We start from the raw sequence: 15,912 nt of genomic DNA, 5'->3' as shown, positions 1-15,912 counted from the left end.
TCATCTACTATAACAGATTGAGGACCTTGGAGCATTAAAACCAGCTCTGGATGGAAATGAGCCCTTTCTACTTTGGTGTAATACAGCTTTACACCACATGGAGGTGTTCCACCACACTCACCCCAAACATCGACTGCAGGGATTTGAAAAGTGTTCAAATGACAAATGAGCAGACTGATTTTAGGGGGAAGTGAGTTAATTAGTCTATATTTAGTAATTTACTTAGAATGAAATACATTTGTATGCATTCATTTGAGATATATGTATATACACTGAAAAAACTGTTTCAATATGTGTATACCTTAGTTTTTTCCATGAACACTCATTCTCAGAAAACCTCTCTCAAACACACAATAAAGTAAAGTAACGAGACCAAACACAATGAATTTAAAAAATATATTCAGTGATTTCTGTAATAATATTTGAGGAGTTAGCTAAACATGATAAGTTTCTTAGTAAAAGGGACAAACAACACCCTTTAACAGTAATAATTGTAACCACAGTTTTCTCTCTACACCCACTCTCACATTCAATTCGAGAGTAAAACCTGTTTTTTTAATGTGTCATTTCTCAAAGCTCACACTTTGTAAAAAACTGATTTAAGAAGTCATGATGGAAACAAATAAGTATTTGTTTGAAAAACAAAAATGGCACTATAATATCACCACTATGACCCACTGAGCCATCTACTTCAAACATGACTCTCAATAAATAGTAAGAAGAGTAAGGCTTTGATTTAGAGTTGCTGGCTCATGTATCATGCACAGGCTCTTCCCGTAGTGCATGCAGGGAGACGTACCCAGACTTTTAGCAGATACTGTTTTCAGAGGGAAATGATTCCTTTGAACCCATTAAAGATGGGAAACTTTAGCACACAACATGTAAATAAAATCAGCTCTTCAGTTACTCTTCTTCATTTCTGTTTATGAATACACTTCCACACAGTGCCCACAGCTCAAAATGTTGTATCAGATTTGATTTGAAAACCTTCTTTGCTACCATAAAGGTAGCACTCTCAGCAGCTTCAGCCCTTTTCTCCGAATACACCTATGACCTGAAGTCTGGATGTGCTTAAACTCATACAGATGAGTCTTTTATACGACAAAACAAACAAAAAGTAATTATACTTAATGTGACTTTTTATGATGATGATCATTGTAATGGTGATTTAACACTTCTTTAACAAGACCTGATCAGCTGGCTTACGACACACATCCTTAGAACTTACACCAAGTTGACAAACTTATATCAGCAAATTTGAATGAAAACCTTCAGCTGCCGACAAGTGTTCATAAAGTCAGCGTGGTGAATATGAACACAGACAGATTTGTTGGAATCAAAGCGTCGCTGTGCAGACTCAACCCTGAATCTTAGCCTGGGAGTCAGAGAGCATGACTGCTCACAGACAGCATGAGGCACAGTGAAACTTGGTAATGTTTCAACAAAGCAAAACGATCTTTTGTTTTTTTCTCTAACTCGGGACATATTTTTTATTCTCCCCAGGAAATGGTAAATCTGGAGCCCGGTTGAAGTGTCCTGTCAGGAAGATCCCCACTGTGCCGAAGATGAAGAGGAGAATGGCGGCCCAGAAACACAACTTGTCGATCATCTTCCCAATCAATACCCAGCTTTCAATTTCCTTTAGTTGGAAAGAAAGTGAATAAAGATTTAATGTGTAACTTAACAGCTTGCCTAAAATATAGATACAAAAATATTGACTTGAAAACACGTAATAAACACACTCATCAAAAACATAACTGAAATTATACACAAACTATTTAAAGCAACACTCACAGATCCAATGTTATTTTGTTGTCTTGTGCTCTCAGCAATGAAGTTGCAGGCATCCACACATTGCTTAATCTCAGGTGCAGCTTGAGCCAGACTCTTGTACAGGTTGGCTGTGCTGCTGACATCCATATTGTCCACTAGGAGGGAGGAGATACTCACAGTTAGATGACAGTATGCTGCATTAGTTGAGGCAGATGCAGACATATTTGATGGTGATGATGAAAAAAAGCATGAAACCACATACAATTCACCTTTAATAAACAAAACAAGGGAGAAGAATAACTGCTATATTAACTCAACTTAAAACATTTGTATCAAGACATTTATCGTAAAATGATCTAACGACGAAACAAAAGCTGAAGTCAATTCAAGTAAAGGATCTACCTTTGGGCATTTACACTTTGCAGTGGGAAGAACATAACGTGTTCAATCTCCGGAGTATTTGTGTGACAAACTTAGTGCTGAGTCATTGGTTTTCAAATAAATGCCTCACCGATTGATCGTGTGAGACCGTGTCTCTCTCTCTGTTTGTCAAACATCATTTCACTGCGAGGTTGCTTCAGCACGTATTCCTCTGCTCTCTGCATGAGGCCGAAGGAGCTGCGCCGCCGCTCCCTCACCCCGTTCACCTCTGTCGCCACCTCACCCTCATCCACCAGCGGGGGCATGCCCAAGAAGCGAGGCACCATTTTCAAGAACACCTGCAGGAGGCAGAAAAGACAACGCCAGTCAGTTTATAAAAATGTTCCTCTTGAACAGATAAACTGGACTCAACTTTACGGGGTGCACTTACATGCTTGATGGTATGGGACATAGTATGAGTGCTGGGGCTGCGCAGCGAGAAGTTCAGCACCACAATTTGATTAGTCGCAATGAGAGTAGTGACACACATAACAAAGATCAGGTATCTGCAGAAGACAAAAGAGATGATCTATGTCGGAGAGGAGACTCAAACTGTCTATTAAAGAAAGAAAAAAAAACAGCAGAGGTCAGCAGAGAAGACACTGAAACTCACTTGCCGATGAGGGGGACAGAGAGAGAGGTCTCTGGGATCTTCTGAGCAATGAGAAAGAGGAAGACAGTCTGAGCCAGCAAGACAGAGATGGACACAGTCAGCTTCTGTCCTCCAGCTGTGAGGGGACAACAGAGACTTAGGAAACAATTGACCATACCAAATATAGAAAGAAATCACTCCAGTTTTGGGACCAAACACTTTCAGTACATTCTCTGTGCTCAGGCACTATATAATGTAGGAAAAATGCAACGTTGCCAAAGTTCAATGAGAAATATCTGTTGCCTCACATTGAATCTGCATTTCTCTCTAGGCATGCTTCTCCTGTTTTCTTCACTTCTGCTTTCTCTTTCTTTCAGCTTTCCTGCTGTCAAATCACTCATTCATTTCTCGTCACATTTACCCAATGATTTCTCTGCCTGTGCTTTTTCAGCCAATCAGTTTCTCATCCCTGTTCTTTATATATCATCGTAATTCTGTCTGCCTTTTAGACCCCTTGATGTGCAAACCTCCCCCTTCCCATCACCACCTGACCCATCTAGATTTTCCGGGAACCTCAATTGAAGTTCCCACCAATCATCTCCGATGTCCGCCCACCTCTGAGCCTGGTTCTGTCAAAGGTTTTCTTTCTGTTAAAAGTAATTTTTTTCTTCCCACTGTAGGAGTTTTTCTTTCTGTTAAAACTGAGTTTTTCCTTCCCGCTGTAGGAGGTTTTCTTGTCCTATCTCCCACATCCATTTCAGACATCACTATAAAGCAACTTCATCGTCGGAGTCTAACCATCATGACGTCAGTAAATTGTTTTCAACCCCTACGATCTTTCCTATATTTATACTGCACAATAGTTGTAATACAATCTGTTTTCAGTTGGAGTTTAAATTTGGTCTGAAAACCCCTTCATCTGTGTAATAATAGCAGTAGAAAATTAAACAACAGCCTTTCTGACCTTGTGCCGGTAGAAAGTAGGCCAATACGACCAGGGAGGAGATGAGGGAGCAGGGCAGGATGATGTTGATGATGTAGAAGAGGGGCTTTCTTTGGATGATCAGGTTGAATGTGATCTCCTGATACTCCAGGTCATCTGGGGAATATCGTTTGTTGATCATCTTCCTGGCCGGACGATGAACAATGGCCCACTCTCCATTCTCTGAAAAGGGTCGGGGACGTAATAAGCTGGAGAAGACTTGTGTGTTTTTTACCGATGGAATACTGACTGTGTCTGTGCTGCACCTGTGAAAGCCTCGGGGTCGATGTCCACCCACTCGATAGTCTCCTCTGTTTCTCCAAGAGCCAATATGAGGTCCACTTCATTGGCACTGTACGTCTGGGATCTAGGGTTGCAGCAGTGGAGATAGAACAGAAATAAACGAATGAACTCGGAGTGATACAATATGTATATTTAAAATTATGAATCATACCACACCTGAATGCTAGCGTGCAGTTTTGATAATCAAATGGGAAGAAGGTGATTTCAATGGCACAAGTGCTACGATAGATAGCAGGAGGCAGCCAGTACATCCCGCCATTGTTGCTGATCAACACATTGGCGTAGTAGGCCACATCAAACTTGCCATCAATGCTGCAGAGAAAGACGTTTAAAAACAGAATGAGTGAACATCAAACTTTACGCTCACCTCTCCTGTAGACAGATGCAAAAATTCTGGATTTCACTCCTCTTTGTCAGGGCCTTACTTGTTTTCAAGAACTATGTCGGGAAGCCAAACAGTGTTGTATGGGACTCTGATAATGTCAATGCCGTAATAATCAGATGCGTTCCAGACGAGGCGATAATCAATCCACTGCTGTAGTTGACATTTAAACGAAAGGTCACCAGGGACATTATTAGAAACATTTTACCAACAGTCTTGCCGGGAGTTGCACAAACAGAACAAAAACACAAGTATGAAGAGAGAGAAAACTCACAATCTCAATCCACACATTAGTCGTGAGAGTCTCCTCCTTCTCATTCTGTGGGATAAATAAAAAAGTAGTATATTATATGTTGATCATGCACTGCTACATTACTTTAGTGAGCAGCTTCTATTGTGATAAGATGCAGACCAAAAAATGATTAATGCTATTTCCGTGGAGAAAAGATGGGAACTTGTGGTTGTTCTCTTTCTTAGAATAATGTGTGTTTCCTCTATCGCGCTGTCATACACATCTCCACCCATCGTCCAATGTCAAGACATTTTATTGTACAGCCAGGCTTTGTTGCAACAAGCAGGAAGATTGAGCTCTCACCAGGGAGATAAGGTTGGTGAGGGTCAGCTTTATCTGAACCGTCACCTTGTCTTCAGGATGAACCACCGGCCGGATATTCTTGTTGTAGCCTTTGAACAAGTTGCTGATTAGGTGTGACTCCTCATTACATTGCACTGCATAAAGAAAAGGTGAGAAATAGAGGGAGCATTATGTACAATTTATGGGAAAAGAGTCTAGTTAAAGTTCATTCACTGACGGTAACATCTCGGTTTTTCAGCTGTAATAGTTTTCTAATGAAATATATCATTGCTCAGTTCAACACGTTGAGGGGTTTTGCAGCTACAACGTTGGTTTGGTTTAATAAGTCGTTTATAAAGTTGCTACAATGCCAGCAAACTTTAGATAGCCTAGATACTGCTGTGCAACAGCAACACTGGCAAAACTGTGATCATGAATGCTATGTTTATAATCCTGTCCATTGCTGACTGCATAGTTTTAGACACAATACACAAAACTCTTACTAGCAATGAGTCAAAAAAATCTGGTGCAGGGGAACAAAAAGCTCTATTGTGTCTCCATGTAGGTAATAAAAGGTACCTCAATATACTCACTTGTCTAGTAAATACCCAGGATGGACCGCCATAACCAACTCCATAACTTCCGTAACTACTTTCAAAGTAGCAGTGTGTTTACAGTCTTGTGTCTTCTGTATGTTATGTGTGTTTTTGATCATGTGTTGTGGAATTTCAAACATCTCTGAACAGATTTTGAAGTAAACATGACCTGTTATGTTTTAACATGTAGGTGCAACATCAAGGAAAAAAACACAACCACTGCAGATGAGCAAATTCACAAAGACTTGTCTGGACTCCAGAGTCCATCCTAAAAACTGCACTAAATGCCAGAGTACTCCTTGACTACACTATTTTTCTGAATAAAGTTTAAGAGAGACCAAGAGAGGGTAAAGCAGAGGTTATTTTCGACCCCTTCCCTCCCCAGCTGTCACTATCCATAGCTCAGATTACACAGCAGCTGGGAAACTCTAAACTCTGACTTTAAGTCACACTCAGGTCATCTACCGGTACAATAATCATCAATATCATCACGAGGTAAAAATGGTGACAGTAACGCATACTGCAAAGCAGTAAAGATGTCGTCCCCCATCTGCGATTCACTCCTGGATCTGGCTGGTCCAATCAGACACAAATATGTAACATAGCTGTGAGCTGTATTTCACCCATGTGACAATTTGCATAACAGGCAATGCAATAACAGTGGTGAGACATTACATTCCAAAAAGGTTTGTCAATTTTTAAATATTAAATGCCAAAAATTATGCCAGATACAGGAGATAACAACACATGTAACAGTGAAATGCAGCCAACACTATAAAATTTTAAATATGTGTTTGAGTTTGCAATGTTTTCTTCCAGTTTCACAATGAAGAAAAACAAAAACAATTCTTCTTAACAGGAAGAAGAATTGTTTAAGAAAGTATTACTAGTTTCAGCAAGTTGACGGAATTGTCCACCATAAGGTTTTTATAGTTTTGTTGGTGTGTTTGTGGAAGGCACTTCCTGTTTCTGTTTTTGAGATTGTTACAATACTTCTATAATATTACAACAGAATATTATTAATGGATCGCTGTTTATCGAAGAATGGCTGCAAAGACACATTTTTAAAGCAACGCTGTCTTTTGAATTGAGCTGCATGGTATGTAATATACTTCTAAATACAGTTCCCTCAGTCACATCACGAGGATCGGTTACATTAATGTGAAATACAGTTGATATTTGGTGTCAGTGCTTTGACCTCGTCACTTCCTGCAGCTGACACTGAAGCCTGCTCAGCAGAGGCACAGCCTGCAGGTGTCCACTGAAGGGACATGTGGCTGACCACATTGGTCACAGTGATATCTCAACACTTTGGCAGATAAAAATCTACAACACTAGCTGGTGCAAATGAGAAAATGCTTTCGGCCTGAACTGATTGTTTACTGTGACAAGAAGGGTGCAGGTGGTAGACTGGTCAGAGCAGCATGACCATACAGGTAAATATTTCAACATCCCTGTTTGGAGTAAATTTAGGTTAAGCTCACCCTACGTCTTTACGGCACCATTTTAAACAGGAGAATTAAAGCAGTTTTAATGTTAGCTAAAAAATGAAAGAAAAATAATAATAATAAGAAAGTGTCTGGTCTATCTGCCAATACGTATCCTTTCCAAGAGGACCTCAGTCCATCTGTAGAGTCATGTTGTGAGTCAGGTGACCTCCAGTCCAGTACATTTTGTCCTGATCATATTAAGACCGAAGAGGAGCAGAGTTCATTCCTAATATCACACTCAGTTTGGATTAATAGCAGGATTGTGAGTTCAACTGTTGCTCCCAAGTGCACAGTGACCAAATGTAAATTATTTGGGTGTAATCATAATGTTTGGTTTCCTGTAATACATCAATATAACACTAAGAGTCTATATGTAAGGGTGACTCTTATCCATGTCAGCACCTTATCAGAGAGGATTTGCTTTAACTACTCCACTGACCAAGGAGATGGGACTCAAGAAGCCTTTTCCTCCTACTGTTGAGAACAACTCGTCACACCTTTTTCACTCCCAGCGGCCAAATTGGTTTAAAAGAGAATTTCAGTAACGCAAATTAGATATTTTTTCTCCACCATATTCAGGCCTCCACTGCAGCTTTCTGGGATACTATTACCCTCTTGTGGCTGAGCCCAATCTGTGCCAACCAGAAGAGCTTTACAAGCTCCAGTACTGTTGCTCTCATGACCACAGAGGACCTTCTGCTTTCCTGATGCTAGTGGACTTTTTAGGCTCATCTGATTGCATTCACTGTATGGAACAGATAATTCTTGTGAACATCAGAATCAATTGTCATGTGTGAAAGTGTGTTACTGTATATGAGTAGAGACAAAACTCAAAATGCTCTGTATGTGGTTAGCCTACATGCTAAATCTGAAAACATCATACAAGTCTTTAAATTAAGTTCAAGCTGTAGTGCACTGATGTGTGCAAAAAGCCAAATCAGACCAAATCATAATTATTCATGGATATTTAAGAATATATATCTATTTCAGAGCAGTTGCACATATGCTAGCAGCAGAAGAAAAGTATCTGATTCCAAATTTGGTTGAAGTCATCTCCACGTGTGAGTGTGGTGTCCAGGTTTTAACAAGCTTTTATGAAGTCTAAAGTCTGGAAAGTTTTCTAAATCCTGACAATCACCACAGTATAAGCTGCAGTTAGTTTGTCTCTGAACACTGATCTTCTCCCTGCACATGACGGGCACAAGGCATTACAGACCTTATGTTCCTGGATAAGACGACAAGCCACTCAATGACGATGTGCCAAAAGTTTGTGACTGCGCCACTTACCCAGACCCGTTAAAGTCCAGAGAACAGTTACAACGCCAAGAAATATCCCAAAACTACACGCTGCCGTCATGTTCCAAGACCTCTCCGCTGCACTGCACCGCACAATATTTATATATATGAAGTTTAAAGGAGAGCGAGAGTAGAGACTGAGGAAGAGCCTTAAATCCCCCCCACCAAACACCCTGACTGTCGCCCACCCCGGCTGTCGCTATCCGTAGCTCATGTTACACAGCAGCTGGAAGAACTAAACCAGGACTTCAAATCACACTCCGGTCACCCACAATAATCATCATCCTGATCATTAGTCAACAACTACAACATTAGACAACAAGTGCTGTGATATCTGTCGTATTTGAGACATGTAATTGTTAGGATGGAGGTAATAATGAGACCTCGTGATGATTATTTCTCATACAATCCATCACCAACATCCCTATATTATATTTATAGAAGTAATGCTGACTTTTGTCTGTAACTTTGTGTGCGTCACAGAGAGAAAAGAAGAGATACATGAACCCCGTGGGTGCACCAAGATGAACAGGTGACTGGCTGAGCAGGCCTGCCCTCCCCCTGCTATGTGTCCAGGGTATTAATATATACAGCAGAACCTTACGGACTCCAGCAGTGAGAGAGTGTCTGCACACAACCGTGGTTAGAGGGCTTGGAGGCAGACAATGCTCATAAAACCGTGGAGACAAAGGCTCGGATCTGCAGCGAGATAAGTCACCTCACTTTTTAATTTTTATTTCCACAGCTCACACTACACTGGTAATGTCAGCATGTTTTACTAATTCGATTCAAATGCAGACTAAATTTGCTAATGCATTAATGCTGTGAGTAATACAAGTGTCTTTCTCTGCAGTGACAAGGGCAACAGACTGATTTTTGGAATGTGCCATGTGAGTTGCAAAGTATGGGATGTACTTCTAAATATACAGTTAGGGAAACAGAGATGAGCTTCTTTAAGGTAACTGGAGCCTCCAGAAGTCAGATTATGTGTCTCACACTCGGGGCTCGGAGACAGGAGGAGGAGTGGAGCGGTCCAGCTTCAAACACAAAGGCCATCCATCCACTCACGGAGCCTTCCTCTCACTACAAAGCAAAGTCCAATGATTTACCTTTTACTGTGCAGCTGAAACCAAGAACTTTCTTTGAACTCTACTGGATTAGATACGGCAATTCTTTAAAATAACTGACATGGAAACCGGTCATTGCAAAATGCCAGACGAGCCTGCGTAACTGTTTTTATAGCTCGTGTTATAAATATAGCCACGTCCAGTGAAGCAAGGGGTTCAAGCCATAGTAGAGTTAATGTGGTTGGACCGACTGAGGTATCTAAATATGCAATGACAACATTTTTATATTTTTTTCGGCCTGTTGTGCATCCATGCATGGAGTTAAAGTCCTATAGGTCAAAGTAAATGTCTTTGAATGGACCAGGAATTTATAAACATCCCTTCACGCTGCCAATTAAAGCCATTAAGGGTCAAACCCATGAGAATCAATAACCATTATGCATCTTTTATGTTTGCTTTTTAATGTCTATTCACTCATCCAGCTCAGAAAATGTCAACTGTTTAAATTTTAACTTTACACTTTTGTTGAAGCCCGGGAAAACTTTAATAAATAATAATGCTCCTGGTGCTGCGGTTTGAATGTTCTTACTCTCCAGATGTGCTTCTCAGTCCTGTAATGCTGTGCAGCAGCTCCACAGGTTGTAACTGACAGTGACTACAATACTTTTCCTGCTTCACTGAACCTCCATGAATGAAAAACACACACTGCAGAGTGAATTCCTACCATGTGTGTTTTGTGAATCATGTTAAGAATTAGCAGCTTGCTACTTTTTTTTCACAAAAAGAACTTGATAAACTCCATTTATTTCAATATATGTTGTTGCATCAGGATGCTGAATTACAGAGTACCAGCTGTGTGAAGTTCAGCTTTTCTGAATGGGCCACACAGTTTTTCCGGGCGGGGGTTGAGCCTCCCTCCTCAGTTGCAGCTTATTTCAGACGGAATCATCCATTGGTTGCACAGAATAAAAGCCCCGTGACCAGACCCCTCCCCGGCCTAGTGATGAATGCCCCTGCTTTCACTGTTTTTTTTCCCCCCCTTCCTGCTTCTCTGCAGAAAAATACCATTGTTAAGTCCCTCTTCATGAGCGCACATGTGGTTTGGCTTGAGTGTGGAGTTCAATGTCTGTTCACCTCCCCCCACAGCAGCAGCGCCTGCAGAGCCACCAATGGGGACCAATCACTGGGTTTCCCATGATTATCACTATCAGAGGTGATAATACAGGGAACACCCTTTATGAGCTACATCAGTCATCCTCTTTTACTGACACGTCTCAGACTTTAGACTTCAACAATCATAAGAAAATGTCAACATAAATTAGATTCCATACACATAGAAGTCCAAAATTCTTTGATCATGAAATACGAGTCATCCTTTGTAAAGAAAAAAAAATAAGGTGACAGGAAAGAGGGATTTTTTTTTTATCCTATGTAGGGTCATTTTGTTGGCTTTCTAGAACTGCAGATCTTTATCATATCTAGAATTAGATTAGGATGAAAAGACTTCTTTATTCCCTTTGCCATCTCGGCTCAAGGATAAGCCTGGTTAGACTTTGTTATTCATTGACAAACATGTATTTGGTATCACATCTCTCTGTTCAGTGACTAAAAAGGAAATTTGTGGTCTCACAAATGAATCAAGAACAGAGATTCACTTTAGGTTGTCATGACTTAAATGCAGGGATTAATTATTTATGTTAAACCAAAATACTTTTTAGAGGTGTGTCAGCACTGTCGGTTGGTGAGTGGTGTTTATGGTGGTGCTCTTAACGGTGTGTGTGAGTGAGTTATAGAGAGAGACAGAGTGAGAAGGGGGAAGGAGAGGGGTCGGTAGTGGGAGGAGAGGCAAGAAGGAGCAAGTGTTTACTTGAGCTGACCGGGAATATAGTGCACATACAGAAGATGAAACTGGAAGAAGGAGGTTACTGACAGACAAGCAGAGTTGGCTCTGCTTTATCAGCTCGGGGCTACACTCAGCTGATCTCTGGACTCTCAGGTTGAGCAACGCAACAAGAAGAGACAGGCGGCTCCTAAATTCAGTTAGAAACAAAAGGCTGGACCAAAGGGAGGACGTGAATTCAATAAATTCAGGGAGAAAAAAACAAACCGAAACAGCAGCAACAGGCCAGAGACAGTGACAGGGGAAGTTAAGCATCGACAGAGGCTCTCTGAGGTATTATGGTGGACAGAAGTTTTTGTGTGTGGTTTTAGGGAGGAGTATGAAGGATTTGAGAGGACGGAGGGTCAGAGGCAGTGGTATGGTACAAAGTAACTGCGGTGACAGCCAGTGCAAGGGGACAAGGACTCATGTGAGACACGGAGGAATTAAAAGATAATCGACAGAGAGAAAGGAACAGAGGCGGACTGGCAGGCCCTAAACTGGACTTCAGTATGGGTGTGAAGAGCAAGGCTGCCGCAGCTATCTTAGTCCTGCTGCTGTTCCTCGGCTCGCTGTGGCTACGTGAGTATTTCTGTGTGTGTGTGTGTGTGTGTGTGTGTGTGTGTGTGTGTGTGTGTGTGTGTGTGTGTGTGTGTGTGTGTGTGTGTGTGTGTGTGTGTGTGTGTTGTGTGAGTGGTTTCCATGTTTCACTATTAATCTATACAATCCCTCCCTTGTTTGGAATGTATTTTCTTCAGATCAGGAATGTGTCACATGATGCATTGGCTGCAGAGTCAAGCATGGTGGTCCCAAGACTTTTTGCTCATTCTCTACGCTCAAAAAATAATTTCAACATCACGTAAATATTTTTGTGTGCGATCTGACTTGTTATTCAATTGTTAGATGACAGAATTATTTATTTTTTTAAGCTGTTTTCAGTCAGTCACATCAGATTAGTCTGAATGTAGACTTTTTACACACAATCTTTTGCAGTCAAAGATTCTTGGGTTTAACGGTCTATAATCCAAAACTTAACTCTAGGTGTTTAAAAAGAAGCTACTTTTCTGCATCCCTAAAAAGAAATGACTAAAATCCTTAGATTTTTTTTTTTTGATCTACAAATTGACAAGAAATGTGATAAGTGTTTTCAATATGTGGAAAAACAGAGATTCAAATTTTTGATTAAATTTAAAGTGCTGTTGCTGAACTGCCACCTCTGTATCCTCATACTAACTCAGAGAACTTAAATTTAGTTTTGGCTCTTAGTCCGAAGTGGCAAGACTTCACATCCCTCTGGACATTTTTGTCTCCGTTTAGGTCACTGTCAAATTAGGAAAACATTTCTGTCAACTGTCAGATGGGCACCGAGTTTGGGCACAGAGGGGACGTTCAGTAGTAGTACGATCTGACTACATGCAAGTTCAGCTAAATTCTTGTTTGTAATGTGGTCTAGTGCAGTGGTCCCTAAGGTGCGGACTGGACACTCACAGGGGCCTCTGAGGAAAAGTTAGGGGGTCCCAAATAAAACTGAAGCATTCCCTTTAAGCATACCACCCAACAAATTACAAGCAGAATCATGACGTTCTCAGATATGAGCTCTTTACCTTGCATGAGTTTCTCAGCTGGCGACAAGCTGGTGGACATAGTTTAGCAGCTGAGGAGCCAGATAAGCCAGAGACCTACAACGAAGCTATGAGAGTGTCAATGTTGGACTTATATATTGTCAGGTTGGCAGAAACACAGCTCCAATTAAATGCTAATGTTGCTTTGTAACCTGCACAAAATCTAACTGCAGGATTTATGTCTCTCTAATGTCCCATTGCAGAGGGAGGTTTGGATTACCACTGGGATTCCTGTTTAAAAGGTTACAATCAGGTAAATAAGGTAAGAGTACACATTATGATTCAATTATTACATCGCTTGCACATTAGGCTACAAGGAGGAAGCAGATGGGGAATTTGAATTAATCTCATCTGCTTTCCTCCTTCCTTTGTCCGCTGTTGATTGCCCCCACATTCACACACCTCCCATCCCCCCACCTTCAGCTTCACCAGCTGTCCAACAGCAGTGGGGCCGACGGGGCTGAGGGCCTGCGCGTCCTGAAGGAGTGCCCCGGTCAGACCTTTCAAGTTGCACTGCTGCTCTCCCACCTGCTGGCCACGCCAGCATACACCTCCGACCTGCTGCTGCAGCCGTATCTGTCCAGCTGGGATGAGCTTGTGAAGTAAGATCATCAGATAAAGGAAGGGCACAGTGACAGAGATTAATTTACAGCCAGAGAGAATGAAGTAATTTATGGTTTATGGCATAATCTGGACTCTGTAAAATGAATCATCCTGTTCTGTGTCACCCTTCCAGGTTTATGGAAGCCCTGGGCCCTATGGTGGGATTGATATCTAAAGAAATAGAAAGTAAGACCACTATAATCCGCCAACTGGCCCTATTGGCAGAGGAGAACCCTGAAGCAGAACTTCTTCCAGATACAATAAACTCTGTGAGCACAGACGGTGGGACAAAGAATAATTTAGAGGCCTCAAAGCACTCAGATGCCTACCACTCTGTGCGTTCCATGATCTGGGTGGAGCTGAACCGAGGCCTGGTGGACTTCAACCACCAGACAGACTCCGGGTGCCGGACTCTTCTGCGCCTGCATCGTGCTCTGCTCTGGCTGAAGCTCTTCCTGGAGAAGCTGGCAGAGACTCCGGTGGCGGGCCGGCTCAAGAGCCCCTCCGAGCTGTGTCGCGAGGCCTACCAGAGCACCCTCGCCAACCACCACGCCTGGTTTGTCCGCAGGGCTGCCGAGCTGGCCTTCATCGCCATGCCAGAGCGGGGTTTCTTCTTCAGGCTGGTGTGTGTGCAGAACCAGGAGGAGCTGCGCATCATTTTGAACAGAGTGGTTAAGGCCACGGAGGAGGTTTATGACAGGACACAGAAAGCCCTGGAAGAAAATGGCATGCTGGACCTGCCGTAGTAAAAGGGCACCATCAGACTGGACATACAGCTTCTGCTGCTGTTCTACTGTGCCAATGGCATCACACATACGATCACCACAGTCGCATGTAAACTTATCAGTGAAACATGACTTACATGTGCCATATTTTTCCTGTCAACCAAAGTGTTGTGTCAACAATCAACCAACACTGAAAGTCAGTTTGTTTTTAGTGACTGATTGACATAACTGGTCTAGATGCCTTGTAGCCTTACAATCTCCATGGGACCAATCTATACTGATTAAAGAGGTATTTCGCAACAAAAACTGATATGGTGCTTCACAGTAAAAGTTGTGTGGAGTATTATTTTGTCAGTTTTAGATATAGTGGAAGTTTTTCGACCATGTTCAGAATAATTAAATATCTCTTTAAAAATCCCAGAGAGAATCCAGTTGCCTGTTTTCTAACAAAGTCTGGTCCAGTGTGATAACTTTGTCATTTAAAAAGCCACTGAACTGTTGTGTAATGCCATCCAACAACCAGCAGGGGGTCCAGTTCTCTGCCACAGACTAATCTTCACTTTCCTGACAACAAGGTGGAAATAATTTGTTCTGTGTGACACTCTGGGCACATTTTCCAAATTGTGGAGACGGCCACGTTACCACTGGGCCCATAGTAACGTGAACAAGTTTTTGAACACAAAACCAACCTCTTAATATCTCTTTGGCTGTGGGAAGATATTTGCTGTGAGAGTTTACAAATTAGAAAAAGTCCTCAAGCGAGGAAAATCAAAGACTTATAGGATCTTCAGGATCATAATACATTGTTGTCTAACAGTGAGAATAGCACGTGTAAGTGTCAATCGGTGGAGCCACTCTTGACCAAACTATTTTAAACCCACAAATACCTCTAATGCTAGGTAATCCTGGCTCTCTTCCTTTTCCTGCACGGCTCTCCCTCTTTCTGAGGAGGTGACGGCGAACAAAAGAGAGATAAGGATAGAGCCTGACACCACGAAGAGCACAGGAGACAGGAGCTGGGTGAAGGTCAGTCAGCAGAAGTACACTTCACCTATAATCTTGTCAAGCGGTCGGTGGCAGACTGTATTAAAGCATCTCCCAAATGAAAAAAAAAAAAAAAAGTCCAAACTAAACCAGAATCACATTTTTCTGATCGTTGGTCAACAAGTGTGTATGATTGAGCAATTAATTTATGAATAATCCAGCCAATTGGGGAATTTTGACCTGTGATGCAGGTGGATTATGTGTTTATAGTGGAATTTCCACTGCATCAATAGATAAAGTGCTGATATTCTTACTGGTTCATTTTACACATAGTCATCATACTACATGAAAAGATGCACCTCTAACCTTCTGCATTTCTTTTGACTTTCACGTGTTACTACAGTGTGTGAGTGCGTGTTGTGTCGGTGTCCACTGGTGCTGTTTAGAATGTGGGGATTGTGGCGAATGAGATTATATTAGATTATATCCATTTGACACTACTTTTGGCGGCGAGTGGCTTCTTTTTCTGTCACTTGCAATGGCTGTGCTATATTTGTCTACATTTTGTTTCACAATGAGTCTCAATGAAAAGATCTATTGTTATTACAGCCATTCCATGTTAGT

General features: G+C 41.7%; 2 protein-coding genes across 3 annotated transcripts; one reads left to right on the top strand and one right to left on the bottom strand.

Moving 5' to 3' along the window:
• Positions 1-518: 518 nt before the first annotated feature.
• chrne (cholinergic receptor, nicotinic, epsilon) lies at positions 519-8,530 on the bottom strand. The gene is made up of 12 exons (XM_069716471.1): positions 8,400-8,530; positions 5,048-5,181; positions 4,727-4,771; positions 4,496-4,605; positions 4,227-4,382; positions 4,034-4,134; positions 3,750-3,950; positions 2,807-2,921; positions 2,585-2,699; positions 2,285-2,492; positions 1,795-1,928; positions 519-1,639 (listed from the first exon to the last, which is right to left on the bottom strand). The coding sequence occupies exons 1-12, from the start codon at positions 8,467-8,469 to the stop codon at positions 1,472-1,474; spliced, it is 1,557 nt and encodes a 518-aa protein (XP_069572572.1). The 5' UTR covers positions 8,470-8,530; the 3' UTR covers positions 519-1,471.
• A 496-nt stretch (positions 8,531-9,026) lies between these two features.
• Positions 9,027-15,910, top strand: gltpd2b (glycolipid transfer protein domain containing 2b). Of its 2 annotated transcripts, XM_069716445.1 has the most exons (6): positions 9,027-9,167; positions 9,262-9,298; positions 10,622-11,936; positions 13,180-13,238; positions 13,400-13,578; positions 13,713-15,910. In XM_069716445.1, exons 3-6 carry the CDS (start codon positions 11,867-11,869, stop codon positions 14,323-14,325), a joined length of 921 nt encoding a protein of 306 aa, XP_069572546.1. In that variant the 5' UTR covers positions 9,027-9,167; positions 9,262-9,298; positions 10,622-11,866; the 3' UTR covers positions 14,326-15,910. The 2 variants fall into 2 exon arrangements, with proteins under 2 accessions (XP_069572546.1, XP_069572547.1); XM_069716446.1 differs by having other exon boundaries at positions 9,027-11,936; positions 13,180-13,229.
• The last annotated feature ends 2 nt before the right edge of the window (positions 15,911-15,912 follow it).

Source organism: Brachyistius frenatus, unplaced genomic scaffold (assembly GCF_029030835.1).
Source record: "Brachyistius frenatus isolate BFR_SWC_R1_liver_20210118 unplaced genomic scaffold, ASM2903083v1 Contig_157, whole genome shotgun sequence".
NCBI classification, from domain to species: domain Eukaryota; kingdom Metazoa; phylum Chordata; class Actinopteri; family Embiotocidae; genus Brachyistius; species Brachyistius frenatus.
The sequence above is the reverse complement of the archived record's forward strand: the minus strand, read 5'-3'. Positions and strand labels throughout refer to the sequence as shown.

What these genes read in the sequence shown, in the direction of transcription:
- chrne (XM_069716471.1), bottom strand. Translation starts at nt 8,469, where the DNA reads ATGACGGCAGCGTGTAGTTTTGGGATATTTCTTGGCGTTGTAACTGTT. An exon ending in CTAATGTGTGGATTGAGATT is followed by an intron (nt 4,606 to 4,726) that starts GTGAGTTTTCTC and finishes TGTCAACTACAG; the next exon opens with CAGTGGATTGATTATCGCCT. An exon ending in CGACCCCGAGGCTTTCACAG is followed by an intron (nt 3,951 to 4,033) that starts GTGCAGCACAGA and finishes GACCCTTTTCAG; the next exon opens with AGAATGGAGAGTGGGCCATT.
- gltpd2b (XM_069716445.1), top strand. Translation starts at nt 11,867, where the DNA reads ATGGGTGTGAAGAGCAAGGCTGCCGCAGCTATCTTAGTCCTGCTGCTG. An exon ending in GTTACAATCAGGTAAATAAG is followed by an intron (nt 13,239 to 13,399) that starts GTAAGAGTACAC and finishes CCCCACCTTCAG; the next exon opens with CTTCACCAGCTGTCCAACAG. An exon ending in AGCTGGGATGAGCTTGTGAA is followed by an intron (nt 13,579 to 13,712) that starts GTAAGATCATCA and finishes TCACCCTTCCAG; the next exon opens with GTTTATGGAAGCCCTGGGCC.